The following is a 16,482-nucleotide window of genomic DNA, read 5'->3' on the forward strand; positions in this document are numbered from 1 at the left end:
GTTACGCTTTTACCCAGGGTTTGGGGATTCAGTCCCTTTTGGGGGTTGGTTTCCAGGGTGCGGAGCCCTCCCACAACTGAGGTGGATCTGTGTCTGTGGTGCTCTGCAGGGGGTGGCGACCCCAACTCCGGGGGAGAGCAGAGGATCTGGGCCCCCAGGACAGGGTGGTGTGGGGAGCCCCAGAGGGCAGGAAGGAGGTGTCAGTGGTCCACCCCAAGGGGACTCCTGTGTCTGCCTCTCTGAAGCCACAGTCCTGCCAGCAACATGAGGGGCTCAGGTGGGGCATGGGGCCAGGTCAGAGACATCCCTGCGGCCTGCTGGCGTTGCCATGGCAAGGGCGGGCCCAGCCCTGCGGCCTGTCCCCGCCGAGGGGAAGGGCTGGGGTTTAGCTTGTTTCCCATGCCCAGTGCAGGAAGTCGCTTGGTCAGCGTGGCCCCTCGTCCGCTCCGGCCACATCCGAGGTTGGGCTGAGAACCCCCGAACACACGGTTCCAGGAGCCGACTAGGGCGGGGAGGCCGAGCGAGTGGCGGTGTCCCCAAGCCCCACCCCCAGGAAAGGCCAAGCGACGGCGAAACACAAACACAATCCAGACCCAATTATTCGATTCGCTCGCCCTTGCGTTCCCCCTGCTGCTGCCGGCTGCAGCCTGCACATTCTGCAGGCCCGAGCCTTAGGGAACACGTCAGGACTGCTCTCACCCTTCCTCCCCTCTGGGATTTAGGATGCCCCGCCTGGCACTAATGGCAAACCCCCTGCCCTCCCCGTACCATTTGCAGGTACCGAAACACACTCCCGTTTAACGCCACTTCAGCACCTGGCAACTTCCCGGTGTCCGTTACTATAAACTTAACCCGGGAACGAAGTGCGACACCCAAAGCCAACGTTGCTAGGGACACGGTAGGATGAGCAACCATTGCTAGGGATACTGCTAAGCAACCGTTGCTAGGGATACTGCTAGGATGAACAACAGTTGCTAGGGATACTAAGCAATCATTACTGCTATGGATACTGCTAGAACAAGCAACCATTGCTAGGGATACTGCTAGGATGAGCAACCGTTGCTAGGGTTACTGCTAGGATGAGCAACCGTTGCTAGGGTTACTGCTAAGCAACCGTTGCTAGGGATACTGCTAAGCAACCGCCGCTAGGGATACTTGCCTGTGCCTGGTTCCTATCACAGTCCTCCATCCATGTCCACCCGGAAGCTTGCCCTGATGAGCAGACGGGTGTGACGAGGAGCTCTTTGCTATTGGTTTTGTCCCCCTGCTGCCAGGCCCGGCCTGCGGCCCCATGGGCAAGTTGGCTTCGTTACCAGGGTCGTTTGGAAGATGGCATCTCTGCGGTGGGCCCTGTCAGTGCCATGACCAGCAGAGAGGGGGCCGGCCGGGGGGCTGCGGAAGAACATTCGTGGCCTGCCCCTGCTGAAGAAACTGGCAGTGACCAAGAGCACGGACCATTCAGCCGCTTGCCAAAAGCGCCCAACGGCAGCCGGCGCGCCAACTGGCAGGGACTCTGGCCCGGGCAGGTGGAGCCTCCTTCTTATCCCGCTAAGAGCATTGAGGGCACACGAACAGGCTGACACCAGGCGCTAAACTCATTAAAGGAACCGTGTGAAATTCATTTTTATTCCGAACCAGTAACCAATTTACATGGGAACTGTCAGAAATTCCGTCCTCCTCCCCCCCCCCCGCTCCCCCCGGAGGCAGAACTGGGACGGGGGGGGGGGGGGGGAAGGAAGGTACAAACCCAGGGTACGAGAGCTGCTTCCGAGCCAAGCACCTCCACCTCCGTGACGGGGATGGGCCAGCAAGTCCCACCTGGAGCGGGGAGGTACGGGCTCTCGCGGGAGCAGGGCAGTGAGTTGGGGTTGGCCTTGTCCTCTCGAAGCAGGAGCAATACACACGGAGAACGCTTTTTCTGAATCCTGTCAGCTCTTGGCCTCACGCGAAACCTTGCGGCAGTGAGTTCTGCAGATCATCTGACCAGGCTGCAGGATCTATTGCTTTGTATGCACTTTGAACATTTCTTTCCTTGTGATTTCACCTACCCGGCCCCGCTCTGCTGCTCACAGAAAAGGGAAAGCAGCTCTCCCCAGGCCCTAGCGCCCTGCCAGCCACGGGGCAGGGGACGCAGGGAAAGGCCCTACAGCCTGGGGGAGGGGCTGTCAGAGCAGCACAGGCCCTGGGTGGCTGCGCCCCTTGCTGCCCAGCCGCGAGAGCCTGGAGGGGGCGGACCAGCATCCAGCACATCCCATTGGCGCCCGATCCGGACTCGGGGAAGCAGAGCCCAGCGGCTCGTCTCTAACGCCCTGCTCCAGCTATCGCCCCCCGGCTGGAGCGGGAGCTCCCGGCGATCCCGTCTCTCGCAGCCCGCGGGGGTACGGCTCCTGGCAGCTGCGCAACGCCTGGATCTCCGCACCACGCCACCAGCCTGGCTCGGGGCCTCGCCTGCCACCCGGCCCCGGGCAGGGGTTTATGCAGGAGGCTGTTTCCCAGCATGCTCGGGGCCGATGCCTCCTTCTGTCTCCTTGGCTCAGCTGGGTCCTGCCCCGGAGGGTGGGGCCAGGCTCAGCCCCGCCCCTGCCGGGGTGCCGGGCTTCGCAAGGGGCAGCTCAAAGCAGGTTTGGCCTCATGTCCAGCCCCCCCCGGTCCAGTCAGAGCTGCCTGCAACGTGCCCCAGAGCGATTCTCTAGGGCAGCATGCCAGCCCCTCACGTCTCACGCCCCCCCCATGCCCTTCCCCCCCGGCTGTCTCACTGCCGTCTCCACAGGTAGCTCTGGATGGAGTTGGCGGGACTCAGGTCGTCGATGAAGCCAACGTCCGGGTCTGAAATCTGGAAGGGCACGTCGGAGGAGGACCTGGGGGGAGGGGTGACAGCTCAGCACATGGGGGGGGCCAGACGGTCTTCCCCCAGCTTCTGCCTGCCAACCACCCGCACGTCCCGCAGCGGCGAGATCCAACCTGCTGAGCGTCGGCTGCCCCCCCCCAGGCTCAAGTCAACTCCCCCCCCAACCCCTGGCAGGGGGGCGGGTTCCCAACATCCACTCACACACATGCCCCTGGCCGGGGGGGGTGTTTCAATACCCCCCCCCCCCCCACATGCTTCTGGCAGGGGGCGTTCCTGGCCTGTTTGAAGGAGGGGGAGGGGAGAGGGGGACTTGGCAGTGCCTGAAGGGCCGGCATGGGCCCCGGGCTGGTCTGTCCAGCCCTCCCTGTGGCCAGGAGCTGCCCTGGCTGCCTGTTCCGGGGCTGGACGGGGGCTGCACCGCGCCCAGCTGAGGGGAGCAGAACCGCAGGGGCTGCAGCAGCAGGGCTCATCCCCCCGGTGCCAGCCTCTCTGGAACAGGGTCAGCCAGGGACCAGCAGAGCCCCTCCCCCCCGGACAGCTGCTAGGGCAGGGGCACCCACTCTAGCTGAGCGACGGTGCCCCCGCCCTGGGTCTGTCTCCTCCTCCCTGCCCCAGAGGCGGCCCCGAGCCCCTGCCCCACACCAGGCTCCCGCCTCCGGGCCCAGCCACTCACTGGTTCAGGATCACGAGCACGGCGGCGCCATCCGGGCGCAGGAAGGCCGCGGACTCCAAGCTAGGCTGGCAGCTCTTCTTCGAGACGACCAGCCCGATGCGCTGGGAGCCCTCGGGGATGAATTTGCTGCACAGACAAGAGGAGAAGGTGAGCACAGGGGGGAGGAAAGAGCCAGGCCCCGGGGATGAGGCTGCAGTCTGGGGTAGGAGGGAGCCAAGCGTGCCCCCCCCCCGGGCCCTGCTGTGACGGCTCGACCCAAAATCCCCCCCAGGTGTGAGCACAAGCATAAGGAGGCGGCAGAATTCACCGAGTGTCACCGGACCCTGCCGGCCTGGACGTGAACCGCCGGAGATCGGCCCTCGTCTCCCCTCCGCACACAACGCCACAAAGCAGATCAGCCCAAACACACGGGGATTCTAGCACGGCCCGGGAACCGGCTCCGATCCCAGCGCGTGGAAGGACAGGAAACATGGCGCCGAAACCCTTACGGAAAAAACTGGTGCATCGAATGCCAGGCCTGATGAGCAGCCAAACAATGTGGAAAAACACCAGGCCGTACCAGCCACGTCCTGCCCTTTTTGGAGGGGCGGGGGGGGAACTCATCTTCCCTGGACCTCGAGACCAAAGTACAGACAGGCTGAAAGCCCTCTCAAGGCCCTGAGGTTGTCACCTGTGCACCCTCCGCTCCGTGGCGCCCTCCACTCCCATCAGCTCCCCCCGCCTCCCATTCCTGGCGTGTTACTTTCTGCCTCGCTGGTTCCCGCCACCGCCCATCAGCTCTTCTGCCAGCCCTGAAATCGGAGCACGGGCCGGCCCAAGAAAAGACCCACCCTAGCGATGCCTCTGTCCAGAACGCAGGCCGGGGGCCGGGAGAAATCTGCCAGCATAATCGGACCGTGGCAGGTTCCCTAGAACAGCTCGTTTAACCGCCAGGCTGAGAAACTGAGTGAACCCCAGGACACAGCCCGGCTCTCTCGGGATCCGTTTGCGGGGGACTCCTGAGAGCGAACTCGCCAGCACTCGGGTACGGAGCCGGCTGCTGTGACGAGGCAGCGGGGCCCCGCAGCCCAGCCCTCGGGAACGCCCCCGCTCACCTGAAATGCCCCATGTGGTAGAACATGGGCTGCTTGTAGAAAAGATCCTTTTTCCTGTCCACGATCACCGGGCTGTCCACGAAGTTCTGCACCCAGTTGGGGCCCCCCTCCATGTCCAGGGCCAGGTTCCAGTCGATCCAGCCGGTGACGTAGTTGTTGAGGTTCTGCGAGGGGTGGAGGCAGAGTGGCTCAGCCGGGGGGGAGGTGCTGAGGCAGCCTGCGGGGAGTGTGTGTGTGTGTGGGGGGGGGGGGCCTTACCGCCAGGATGCTGTGGCTGTACCGGTTACCCCGGTCCCAGCAGCCCAGGATCACGTCCCGCTCCCAGAAGAAGACGCCGGCGCAGGCCTCGGTGGACAGCAGGAAGTAGTCGGGGAACAGGGTGTGGGTCTTCCCCACGGTGCTCTCGATGGGGGCGATGAAATCCAGGTACCAGTGCAACCCGATGCCGTGGACGTAGCGAGCGGCGTTGGGGTCGCTCAGCACCTGGGAGGGAGCGGCAGTCACCCACGGGCCCGGCCCCGGCTGGCCTCCCGGCCCTGCACCCACCCAGACGGGCCCCACCACTGCCCCGCCCCGAGGGGCTCTGCCCCCACCCCCGGCTGCCCTGCCAGCTGGGACACAAGCCACAGGGGCGCTGCCACTGGGCACACGCCCAATGCAGGCGCTGGCAGGGCTGTCTCCTGGCGCGACCAGAGCTCCCGGGGAGGGGGGGAGGGGGTAAAGCCCTGCTCTTCCCGGGGGGCCAGGAGAAAAGCCGGGGCAGGAGCCCCATGAGACGTAGTGGGGGGGCTGTCTACTCTAGAGGGCCTGGGCCCATTCTGTGGGGCGTTCACTGGTGGCTGTGTGGGCTGTGGGTGACCCCTACTGGCCGGTGTCTGTAAGCGCTGCCCAGCGGGGGCGGGGGCGGGGGGGGGTCGCCCCTGAGGGCCCTCATGTCAGGAAGACCATGGCCCAACTGGCTCTCGCCTGAGCAGGGAAGGGGGTTAAACACAGGAAGGGGGTGGCTTGGAGAAGGGGGGCAGCATGGAGGAAGCAGACTAACCAGTGTGGGGGGGGTCAGGGGCCTGTGACCCCTTCCCCCAAGGGAACGAGGGCCGTGGGCCTGTCCTCCTAGGCCTGCGCCGGCCCTACGCTGGGCTGCATCTCGGAGCAGCAATAACCCCCCTTGATTGTACTGGCGGGCGGAGCCCCATCGTGCTGAGGACGGGGGAGCAGGGTCGGGGGACCCCCCCCACCTCCTGTCCAGCCCCATCCCAGGCCCTCGGCTCTCCCCACGGCCGGAGGCCGCCCCTCGACAGCCGAGAACAGGCAGCCACGGCCAAGCCCGGCACGGAGGCCCTGCCAAGGGGAGGAGCCCCGGGGCTCCAAGCACCATCACAGGCAGGCAGAGCTGCTGAGCGCCCGACGGGTGCTCTGGGGCGGGCACCTCTGCCCAGCCCCCCTGTGCCACCAGCCCCCCCGGCCGCAGGCGCTGCTGGAGGGCTAGAGAGTCACAGGCCTGGAGCTCCCTGCTGGAGGAGGGATCAGGGCAGCTGCCTCCAACGGCCAGAGCCTGCCCCCAGCAGCCCCAGGGGCCATGGGAGCGTTGGCAAGGCTGGGGTCTCCCTGCACAACCCGCCAGGCCCGCCAGCCCCACAGACCCGGCCACGGGCCCCACCTCTCGCACCGCCAGCCCCACAGACCCGGCCACGGGCCCCACCTCTCGCACCGCCAGCCCCTCAGACCCAGCCACGGGCCCCACCTCTCGCGCCGCCAGCCCCACAGACCCGGCCACGGGCCCCACCTCTCGCGCCGCCAGCCCCTCAGACCCAGCCACGGGCCCCACCTCTCGCGCCGCCAGCCCCGCAGACCCGGCCACGGGCCCCACCTCTCGCGCCGCCAGCCCCACAGACCCGGCCACGGGCCCCACCTCTCGCGCCGCCAGCCCCACAGACCCGGCCACGGGCCCCACCTCTCGCGCCGCCAGCCCCACAGACCCGGCCACGGGCCCCACCTCTCGCGCCGCCAGCCCCACAGACCCGGCCACGGGCCCCACCTCTCGCGCCGCCAGCCCCGCAGACCCAGCCACGGGCCCCACCTCTCGCGCCGCCAGCCCCACAGACCCGGCCACGGGCCCCACCTCTCGCACCGCCAGCCCCACAGACCCGGCCACGGGCCCCACCTCTCGCGCCGCCAGCCCCACAGACCCGGCCACGGGCCCCACCTCTCGCGCCGCCAGCCCCACAGACCCAGCCACGGGCCCCACCTCTCGCGCCGCCAGCCCCACAGACCCAGCCACGGGCCCCACCTCTCGCACCGCCAGCCCCACAGACTCAGCCACGGGCCCCACCTCTCGCGCCGCCAGCCCCACAGACCCGGCCACGGGCCCCACCTCTCGCACCGCCAGCCCCGCAGACCCGGCCACGGGCCCCACCTCTCGCACCGCCAGCCCCACAGACCCGGCCACGGGCCCCACCTCTCGCGCCGCCAGCCCCACAGATCCGGCAAAGGGACCCCGGGGGGCAGGACCAAGCTTCTGGGGCACAGACTCACCACTTTGGCCCAGTGGGGGAGCAGCACTCGGTTGTCGTCCAGCATGATGAGGCGGACGGCGCGGTGCGAGCTGTTGGCCAGGGCCGGGCCCAGGTCCTGGGCGATGAAGTCCCGCTGGTGCTCGGCCGTGAAGCCCAGGCACTGGAAGGGGTAGCCGCTTATCATCCCCGCCGTGGGCTCGTTGCCGGCCGTCACCGCCCAGAACGTCAGGTTGTGCTTCGTGTATTCGTCCAGGAACCTGGGGCCGGGCGGGGGAAACGTCAGCAGCCTTGCCCCCAGCGCCCCTCCTGGGGGGCAGAGACCTGTCCCCGTCTCTGTCCCCCCCTGGCACAGCCTGTACAGATCTCGCCCGCGAGCCGCCAGCTCCGGGAGCTGACACAGACGCCTCCGACGCCCTCCAGCGCCTTCCCCCGCACGCCCCAGGGCCGGCTGCGCCCACCGAGCCCCCCCAGCCTGCAGGCTCCTGCCCCGGCTGCGCCCACCAAGCCCCCCACCCTACCAGCTCCTGCCCCGGTTGCACCCACCGAGCCCCCCATCCTACCAGCTCCTGCCCCGGCTGCGCCCACCGAGCCCCCCCATCCTACCAGCTCCTGCCCCGGCTGCCCCCACCGAGCCCCCCCATCCTACCAGCTCCTGCCCCGGCTGCGCCCACCGAGCCCCCCCATCCTACCAGCTCCTGCCCCGGCTGCGCCCACCGAGCTCCCCATCCTACCAGCTCCTGTCCCGGCTGCGCCCACCGAGCCCCCCCATCCTACCAGCTCCTGTCCCGGCTGCGCCCACCGAGCCCCCCCATCCTACCAGCTCCTGCCCCGGCTGCGCCCACCGAGCTCCCCATCCTACCAGCTCCTGTCCCGGCTGCGCCCACCGAGCCCCCCCATCCTACCAGCTCCTGTCCCGGCTGCGCCCACCGAGCTCCCCATCCTACCAGCTCCTGTCCCGGCTGCGCCCACCGAGCCCCCCCATCCTACCAGCTCCTGTCCCGGCTGCGCCCACCGAGCCCCCCCATCCTACCAGCTCCTGTCCCGGCTGCGCCCACCGAGCCCCCCCATCCTACCAGCTCCTGTCCCGGCTGCGCCCACCGAGCCCCCCCATCCTACCAGCTCCTGCCCCGGCTGCACCCACCGAGCCCCCCATCCTACCAGCTCCTGCCCCGGCTGCGCCCACCGAGCCCCCCCACCCTACCAGCCCCGCTGCCCTGTACCTGATGAAGTAGTTGGCCCAGGTCTTGTGATACTGGTCCCCTGGGCTGCCCTTCAGCGTGCCCTTCCCCTTCATGTCCCCGCTGGTTTTCATCCAGGCCGGGGAGGACCAGGGGCTGGCGATCAGCGACAGGGGCTTCTTGGACAAGGCGGCGGCTCGCTGGAGAATGGGGATCTGAGGGGACGGAGCAGCGGGAGCGTGGGAGGACGGTGCCAGACGCCGGCCCCGGGGGACGCAGCCGGGCGCTTGGGAAGGCTGCAGGGCAGCTCCTCTCCACAGGACTTTCCCCTCCCACCCCCAGGAGCCCCGGCCCCTCCGGGGAGGGGCTCAGTCAGGCTGGACTCTGCCTGGGAACCGACCTCCCCAGGGGAGAGCAGGCCTGGGCCCAGACAGGCTGGGGGGCGGGGAGCCCAGCGCCACGCAGGGTGGTCCGGGCAGCCACGGCAGCGTCTGACGGAGACACCAGGGGCTGAGGGGCCCCAACCCACGAGGCCCCAGGAAATTCCCCTAACGAGATGGGGCCTGGGAGCTCGGCCAGAGGGCAGAAACCGGAGCAAACTGGGACAGGCTCTGTCTTGTGCCCCCGGCCGGCCCCCCGCACTGCTCCCACGGCGGGGTCCCCTCCCCCAAGACCGCGCCCTCTCTCCCCTCCCCCACGGCCGGCCCCCCGCACTGCCCCCGCGGCGGGGTCCCCTCCCCCAAGACCGTGCCCTCTCTCCCCTCCCCCACGGCCGGACCCCCGCACTGCCCCCGCGGCGGGGTCCCCTCCCCCAAGACCGCGCCCTCTCTCCCCTCCCCCACGGCCGGCCCCCCGCACTGCCCCCGCGGCGGGGTCCCCTCCCCCAAGACCGCGCCCTCTCTCCCCTCCCCCACGGCCGGCCCCCCGCACTGCCCCCGCGGCGGGGTCCCCTCCCCCAAGACCGCGCCCTCTCTCCCCTCCCCCACGGCCGGACCCCCGCACTGCCCCCGCGGCGGGGTCCCCTCCCCCAAGACCGCGCCCTCTCTCCCCTCCCCCACGGCCGGTCCCCCGCACTGCCCCCATGGCGGGGTCCCCTCCCCCAAGACCGCGCCCTCTCTCCCCTCCCCCACGGCCGGACCCCCGCACTGCCCCCACGGCAGGGTCCCCTCCCCCAAGACCGCGCCCTCTCTCCCCTCCCCCACGGCCGGTCCCCCTCCCCGCCCCCTCCTCTGCAGCCATGGCCACCTCCTGTAGCTGTGCCCTGTCTTCCCTCCCCCATGGCCGGACCCCCTCTCCTCTCCCTTCCCCCCCATGGCTGAGTCCCCTCCCCTGCAGCTGGGCCTCCTCTCCCCTCCCCCCCAGCTGGATCTCTTCCCCCCCAGCTGGGCACTCTCCCCCCACACTCCCCATGGCCAGGGCCCCCTCCCCCCACAGCTGGGCCTCTGCCCCCCACGGGTGTTGCTCACTTTCAGCTTGGTGTCCTCGTCCTTCAGGTGGAAGTTAAGGAGCTGGAAGTCGGAGGGGGTGTCGGCGTAGCTGTAGGGGTAGGTGGAGAAGTCGCAGCTGGCCATGGGGACCCGGACCATGTTGTACTCGATCCCTGGGGGACAGGAAGTGACCCGGGCCTGGGTGTTATGGGGGCCAAAGCAGCGCATGGAGATGGGGGGCCTGGGCAGTGGGACCCACAGCTCCAGAGAGCCCAGAGCCAGGGCCTGCCCCCCATCCTGCCCCAGCACGTCCTGCCAGCAGATCCTGTCCCTACATCCCTGACCCCCTCTCACCTTCCTCCGTGAAGTAGGATGCGAGCAGGTGGCGTTGGGTCTCTGGGGACAGGGACAGGATGTTCATGGCGGCAGAGTCCGTGACGGAGCCGCCGAAGCCCTTCACTTTCTGGTACCGCTGCGCCGTGTCCAGCTTCAGCACCAGCTCTGCGGGCAGAGAGCGGCACAGTCAGAGCCCCAGCCGGGCACAGGGACAGCGGCCAGACCCCTCCCCCCCGGCGGCGCGTGCCCGGCGGGTACCTGGGGTGGAGGCGTCGCTCCGGAAGGTCCCCTCGCTGCGCTCCAGGCGCTTGCCCGCCTTGCTGCTCTCGTACTTGGCGAAGGAGCCCAGGGCGGGGAGCACCACGGGGTCCAGCGTGTCGCAGTAGGAGGCGCTGCACTCACACACCAGAGAGCTGTGGCCAAAGCTCCTGGCATTGCAGGGACGGGCGCCTGGCAGAGGGAGACGGGCTGGGCTGGGCAGGGCTCATGGGGTGGGAAAGGATTCCCACCTCCATGCCCTCCCACCGAGATGCCGGAGCCATGTCCCTCCCAACGGGGGCGGCGGGATTCTCAGCCCAACCCGCTGGGTCCCTCAGCCCAGGACTCCTGCCCCGCCAGACCCCACAGCCCCCCGGGAGAGGGGCAGAGGCCGGGCTGCCCCATCTCAGCCCAGACAGGGTCCCCCCGGCCACACGTGACGCGGCACAAGCGCTCACCTGCCGCCCCGGGCGCCGTCTGCATGAAAAGGAGCCAGCCCACGACGCTGGCGCACCCGGCCCACATGGCACCGGCGCCCGGCCTGAAAGCAGGTGCAGCTGTGAGCGTGGGGGCTGCCGGGCCACGGGCTCCCGCTTGCTGCCCCGCTGGGCTCTAGCCCCGGAGCAGCCGGGTGAGCCCAACGCCGCTCCGGGAGCCCTGGAGCCGCACCCGAGTGGGCAGCCGCCTGCCGGCACCGGAGGGGTGCCCGAGAGCAGAGCTGGTCTGGAAACTCCTGCTCCAGTCTCCCCTCACTCTCCTCCTGCCCACCCAAACCTCAGGGCCACCAGCCGCCGCTTCTCCCAGGCTCCGGCACCCAGCCAGGCTGCCTCCTCCCCAGCCAGCCTCTTTAAAGGGCACCTCGGCTCCTGCCTCCCACACCTGGGCGTCGCTTCCCAGGGCTTGTCCCGCCCCCATGCTCTTTCCCTGGCCACGCCCCCGGCTCCCTCTGCCACCGGACATCGTCTCTTCCGGGCCGGCAGCCGCCCGTCACCCTGCCCCGGCCCCGCCCCCAGCGCCTACGGCACCTCGGAGCCCCCAGTCCACGAGGGATGTAAAACCCCATTGACACTGTATCGTTTAACCCGCTCACCGCCACACCGCTCCGGTCCACCGGTTACCGAGGGAGCAGGCCGGTAACCCTAATACCAACTGGGTAACCTCCTACATCCCTGTTAACCAGCTTCATTCTCGCCCAGAGCAAGGGAGCTGGTCGATCCCCCTCCAGCCCACGACTGACCTGTGCCTGGGGGCCGGTCCAGCCAGAATCAGGAGGCCGTGGGGTGATCGGATGCCCAGGCAGGCGGTGTCGACACCAGAGGACTCGGTCTGCAGGGACACAGAGCCGACGACAATGGGTGGGAGAAGGGAGCTGGTCCCCGCTAGCTGGCCTGGCTCAGGAATGCCGGCTTTTTTGGAAATGACTCAGCTCCACCTGACCTCAATTACTCCAGCACTCTTAATGAGGGATTAGCAAAAACTCCTGTCACCTCAATTACATCCTCCACCGCCCGGCTGCTGACAGCGCTGCGTGTCAGCTCCTGTCCCAGCCACTTGGGTATCACTTTGCCAAATCGGAACTGCCCTGGACGGAGGCGTTAATCACTTACAGTGGTAAAACCCTGTTCTTCCTGGGACACCCCTGCCGCGTTCCAACCTGGAGCTGGCAGCACGGCAGGAGAAAGGAGTCACCGAGTTAGGAATGCACAAAGCACACCAGTCGTGGGCCAACATGCTGTCAACTACAGTGTACTTAGATTTCCAGGAAGCCTTTGACAAGGTTCCTCATTAAAGGCCCTTGTGTAAATTACGTTGTCATGGGATACGAGAGAAGATCCTTTCATGGACTGAGAACTGGTTAAAAGACAGGAAACAAAGGCATAAATAGTAAGTTTTCAGAATGGAGAGGGGTAACTAGTGGTGTTCCCCATGGGTCAGTCCTAGGACCAATCCTATTCAACATATTCATAAATGATCTGGAGAAAGGGGTAAACAGTGAGGTGGTAAAGTTTGCAGATGATACTAAACTGCTCAAGGTAGCTAAGACCAAAGCAGACTGTGAAGAACTTCAAAAAGATCTCCCCAAACTAAGTGACTGGGCAACAAAATGGCAAATGAAATGTAATGTGGATAAATGTAAAGTGATGCACATTGGAAAAAATAACCCTAATTAGACATACAATACGATGAGAGCTAATTAGCTACAACTAATTAGGAAAGAGATCTTGGAGTCATCGTGAATAGTTCTCTGAAGACGTCCACACAGTGTGCAGCAGCAGTCAAAAAAAGCAAACAGGATGTTAGGAATCATTGAAAAAGGGATAGAGAATAGGACAGAGAACATCTTACTGCCTCTCTATGAAACCATGGGACGCCCACATCTGGAATACTGCATACAGATGTGGTCTCCTCATCTCAAAAAAGATACACTGGCATTAGAAAAAGGTCAGAAAAGAGCAACTAAAATGACGAGGGGTTTGGAACGGGTCCCATCTAAAGAGAAATTAAAGAAACTAGAACTTTTCTGTTTAGAAAAGAGGAGACTATTGGGGGACAGGCTAGAGGTCAATAAAATCATGAGCGGGGTGGAGAAAGCAAATAAGGAAAAGTTATTTACTTGTTCCCATAATATAAGAACTAGGGGCCCACCAAATGAAATTAATGGGCAGCAAGTTTAAAACAAATAAAAGGAAGTTCTTCTTCAGACAGTCAACCTGTGGAACTCCTCGCCTGAGGAGGTTGTGAAGGCTAGGACTATAACAGGGTTTAAAATAAGCTAGATAGATTCATGGAGGTTAGGTCCATTAATGGCTATTAGCCAGGATGGGTAAGAAATGGTGTCCCTAGCCTGTTTGTCAGAGGGTGGAGATGGCTGGCAGGAGAGAGATCGCTTGATCATTACCTGTTGGGTTCCCTCCCTCTGGGGCACCTGGCACTGGCCACTGTGGGCAGACAGGATACTGGGCTGGATGGATCTTTGGTCTGACCCAGTCTGGCCGTTCTTATGTTCAACCAAACCAATGCCCGCGCTCTGGTCCTGCCGTAAGTGGGCCCCTTCGGGCCACATGGGGATGAAAAGTTACTCAAACCCTGTACAACTGGAAACAGCACATTCCCCTCTTGCCTGGAACCCCCCCCCCCCACCCAGCATGTGCACGGCCATTTATCCCGATGGCCTAGGCCTCCACGAGAGGATGGAGCCATGTAGTTCGCTCATCGTATTTTCCCTGCAGATTAGAATGGCCAGACTGGGTCAGATCAAAGGTCCATCCAGCCCAGTGTCCTGTCTGCCGACAGCGGCCAACACCAGGTGCCCAGGCAACCCATCAAGTGATCCCTAGCAGAGGGTGCTTGGCTCCTCAGCTCCTTGGGCAGGGGACGGTGCCACTTTAGTGCTGGCCTAAGACTGTGCGCATGACGCATAAGGACTTGCGTGTGAGTTCCTTGCACGTCTCCCGCGCCTGTCACTCATGGCCGGACAGGACTTGCTTCCTGTTAGCCCCACCAGTTAAGCTGCAGCCTCATCCGTTGTGCAAGATTCCTTCCCTCGTGCCATTCCCTTAGTCACTCAGTTGGGTCTGACGCCCGTGGAACTGTCTAGTGCGAGTGGGAGGTGCGAGCGTGAAAGGGCTCCCCTGTGCCCAGGGGGGCAAGAAGCAGGAACCTTCAACCAGGAACCACCCCCAGTGTCCTAAGCTGAATTGGCAGCGTTGACAGAGCCCGGAGACAGGCAGAGACCCCCAAGAGTGAGACACACCCGAGACGCGGCTGGGACGCCTGACAGGGCCACCAAAGAACAACTGCGGGAAACGCGGAGATGAACACCCCTGGGGGGGGGGGAGGATCGCAGCGTGGCCCAGCCCCCCGCCGACTCCAAGGGGCGCTGACATCTATACAGCGGGGGGCTCTTGCCCTTGGGGTTCGCTCCTGCAAGCCAAGCCTCAGAGGAGCCTCGAATGGCCATCGAAAGACGCCGACTCCTCACTCAGTCAGTGACCCCAGCCATAACGGACAGGTACCTCTCAATCACGGGGGGGGGGGTACTTTCCATAAACACGGCGTGTTGCCTTTTGCCCTGAGAAAGGTCCCGCGTGCTTCTTACAAGCATCACAGAGCCTCCTAAGGCCACCGCCGGCTCCGGGTGCAGAACAGGGATTAGGCTAAGGGGATCTCGGCCTTCAATGTCCGCGACCCCCTTCTGACAACTGCACGGCCCCCCACAGGGGGTGGCCTGAGCCTCACCACCCACCAAGCCTTTGGGCTCCAGACATCGGGGCTTGGCCTTCGAGCCCCTGGAGAGCCCGTTCAAATGAGTCCCTGAGCCACAGTGGGAGAACCCCTGTGCAGCAGCAGTGTCCCACTCCTCGCTCCCCCACCCCTCACTGGCCACGTGAAAGCCCAGGACAGGGGCGATGTGTTCTGTGGTCCCTGAGCACCAGGAACAGCCAGGGGAGGGGGCCCAGCTCCACCAACATCCCCTGGGGGTGTCTGCCGGTCCCGTCTGCTACCCCGGGTGACGTCCACGGCTGCCTCCGCCACTGGCTGTGCAGCGGGGCTCAGGAGGTTTCCTGCCCACCCCTTGCTCCACGTGTTCCCAGAGCGGCCAGCACGTCCCTGCAGCACCTGGGGGCCAGTCTCCCCACGTGCTGCCCCATCCCGAGCGCTGACTCCCCAGTGCCCATAGGCCAGTGGCAGCTCTGGGGCAGTGCCTGCGGGCAGCATCGCACAGACCCCCCGCCCAAATGCCCTGCCTAGGAGATGCTGCCAGTAGGATGTGTGGGCACTTTCAACGCCACACCCATCACCCCCTCCGAACCCCAACCCCTGCACCCAGCCCAGAGCCTGCACCCCCCACACTCACAACCCCTGCACCCAGCCCAGAGCCTGCACCCCCCACACCCACACCCCCTCCCAGAGCCCAGCCCCACACTCATGCACCCAACCCAGAGCCTGCACCCCCCACACCCCCTCCCAGAGCCCGGCCCCACACTCATGCACCCAACCCAGAGCCTGCACCCCCCACACCCACACCCCCTCCCAGAGCCCGGCCCCACACTCATGCACCCAACCCAGAGCCTGCACCCCCCACACCCCCTCCCAGAGCCCGGCCCCACACTCATGCACCCAACCCAGAGCCTGCACCCCCCACACCCACACCCTCTCCCAGAGCCCAGCCCCACACTCATGCACCCAACCCAGAGCCTGCACCCCCCACACCCACACCCCCTCCCAGAGCCCGGCCCCACACTCATGCACCCAACCCAGAGCCTGCACCCCCCACACCCACACCCCCTCCCAGAGCCCGGCCCCACACTCATGCACCCCACCCAGAGCCTGCACCCCCCACACCCACACCCCCTCCCAGAGCCCGGCCCCACACTCATGCACCCAACCCAGAGCCTGCACCCCCCCACACCCACACCCCCTCCCAGAGCCCGGCCCCACACTCATGCACCCAACCCAGAGCCTGCACCCCCCACACCCACACCCCCTCCCAGAGCCCGGCCCCACACTCATGCACCCCACCCAGAGCCTGCACCCCCCACACACCCACACCCCCTCCCAGAGCTCAGCCCCACAGCTGCTCCTGCACACACACCCCCTCCCAGAGCCTGCCCCCCACACCTCCCTCCCGGAGCCGGACCTCCACCCCCCTGTACCCATCCCAGAGCCCCCACACACACCCAAACTCACTCCCAGAGCCCCCCCCCCCGCACTCCCTCCCGGAGCCTTAGGCGGGTGGGGGAGGGGCTGCGGACTTGGACCCGCTCCGGGCTCCGCGGGGGGGGCGCAGGGGAGGGGCCCGGGAAAACCCCGGCTCAGCCGCGGGCCAAGCTCTGCCGGGGGCGGGGGCGGGGCGGCGGCGGGGGGGGGGTGCTGGGGCTGGTCCCCCCCGCCCGCAGACCCAGGCGTCCGGCCCCGCCCCCCCCACTCACCCGCGGGCCCGGCAGCCTCCGGCAGCGGCGGCTCCGCCTGTGGCGTGGAGTGGACCGGCGGTCACATGACTGCGGTCACGTGACGCGGCCAGCTGCTCCCTGGGTCCCCCCCCCCCCCCCCGCACTCAGCTGGGGACGAGCCTCCCCCCGGTTCAGAGCTACCCGGCCGGGCCGGCCCAAGCGCCCCTCCCCCTGGCCTCAGGCCTGCGGCGGGGCCCCAGC

The 16,482-nt window shown here is 66.4% G+C and overlaps 1 protein-coding gene across 1 annotated transcript; it reads right to left on the reverse strand.

Annotated features, from left to right (window-relative positions):
• Positions 1–1,598: 1,598 nt before the first annotated feature.
• GBA1 (glucosylceramidase beta 1) lies at positions 1,599–16,294 on the reverse strand. The gene is made up of 12 exons (XM_075907656.2): positions 16,261–16,294; positions 11,565–11,653; positions 10,786–10,868; positions 10,328–10,519; positions 10,088–10,234; positions 9,773–9,906; positions 8,349–8,521; positions 7,148–7,385; positions 4,874–5,098; positions 4,616–4,779; positions 3,522–3,647; positions 1,599–2,858 (listed from the first exon to the last, which is right to left on the reverse strand). Exons 3-12 carry the CDS (start codon positions 10,850–10,852, stop codon positions 2,753–2,755), a joined length of 1,572 nt encoding a protein of 523 aa, XP_075763771.1. The 5' UTR covers positions 10,853–10,868; positions 11,565–11,653; positions 16,261–16,294; the 3' UTR covers positions 1,599–2,752.
• Positions 16,295–16,482: the final 188 nt, after the last annotated feature.

The sequence above is a fragment of the Pelodiscus sinensis genome, chromosome 22 (genome assembly GCF_052426305.1).
Source record: "Pelodiscus sinensis isolate ZL-2025 chromosome 22, ASM5242630v1, whole genome shotgun sequence".
Classification (NCBI taxonomy): Eukaryota; Metazoa; Chordata; order Testudines; family Trionychidae; genus Pelodiscus; species Pelodiscus sinensis.

Bases quoted from the DNA above. Each gene is read 5' to 3' on its own strand.
- GBA1 (XM_075907656.2), bottom strand. From the start codon at position 10,852: ATGTGGGCCGGGTGCGCCAGCGTCGTGGGCTGGCTCCTTTTCATGCAG. The intron at 10,235-10,327 runs GTACCCGCCGGG...CTCTGCCCGCAG, and splicing joins GAGCGACGCCTCCACCCCAG to AGCTGGTGCTGAAGCTGGAC. The intron at 9,907-10,087 runs GTGAGAGGGGGT...CCTGTCCCCCAG, and splicing joins ATCCTACTTCACGGAGGAAG to GGATCGAGTACAACATGGTC.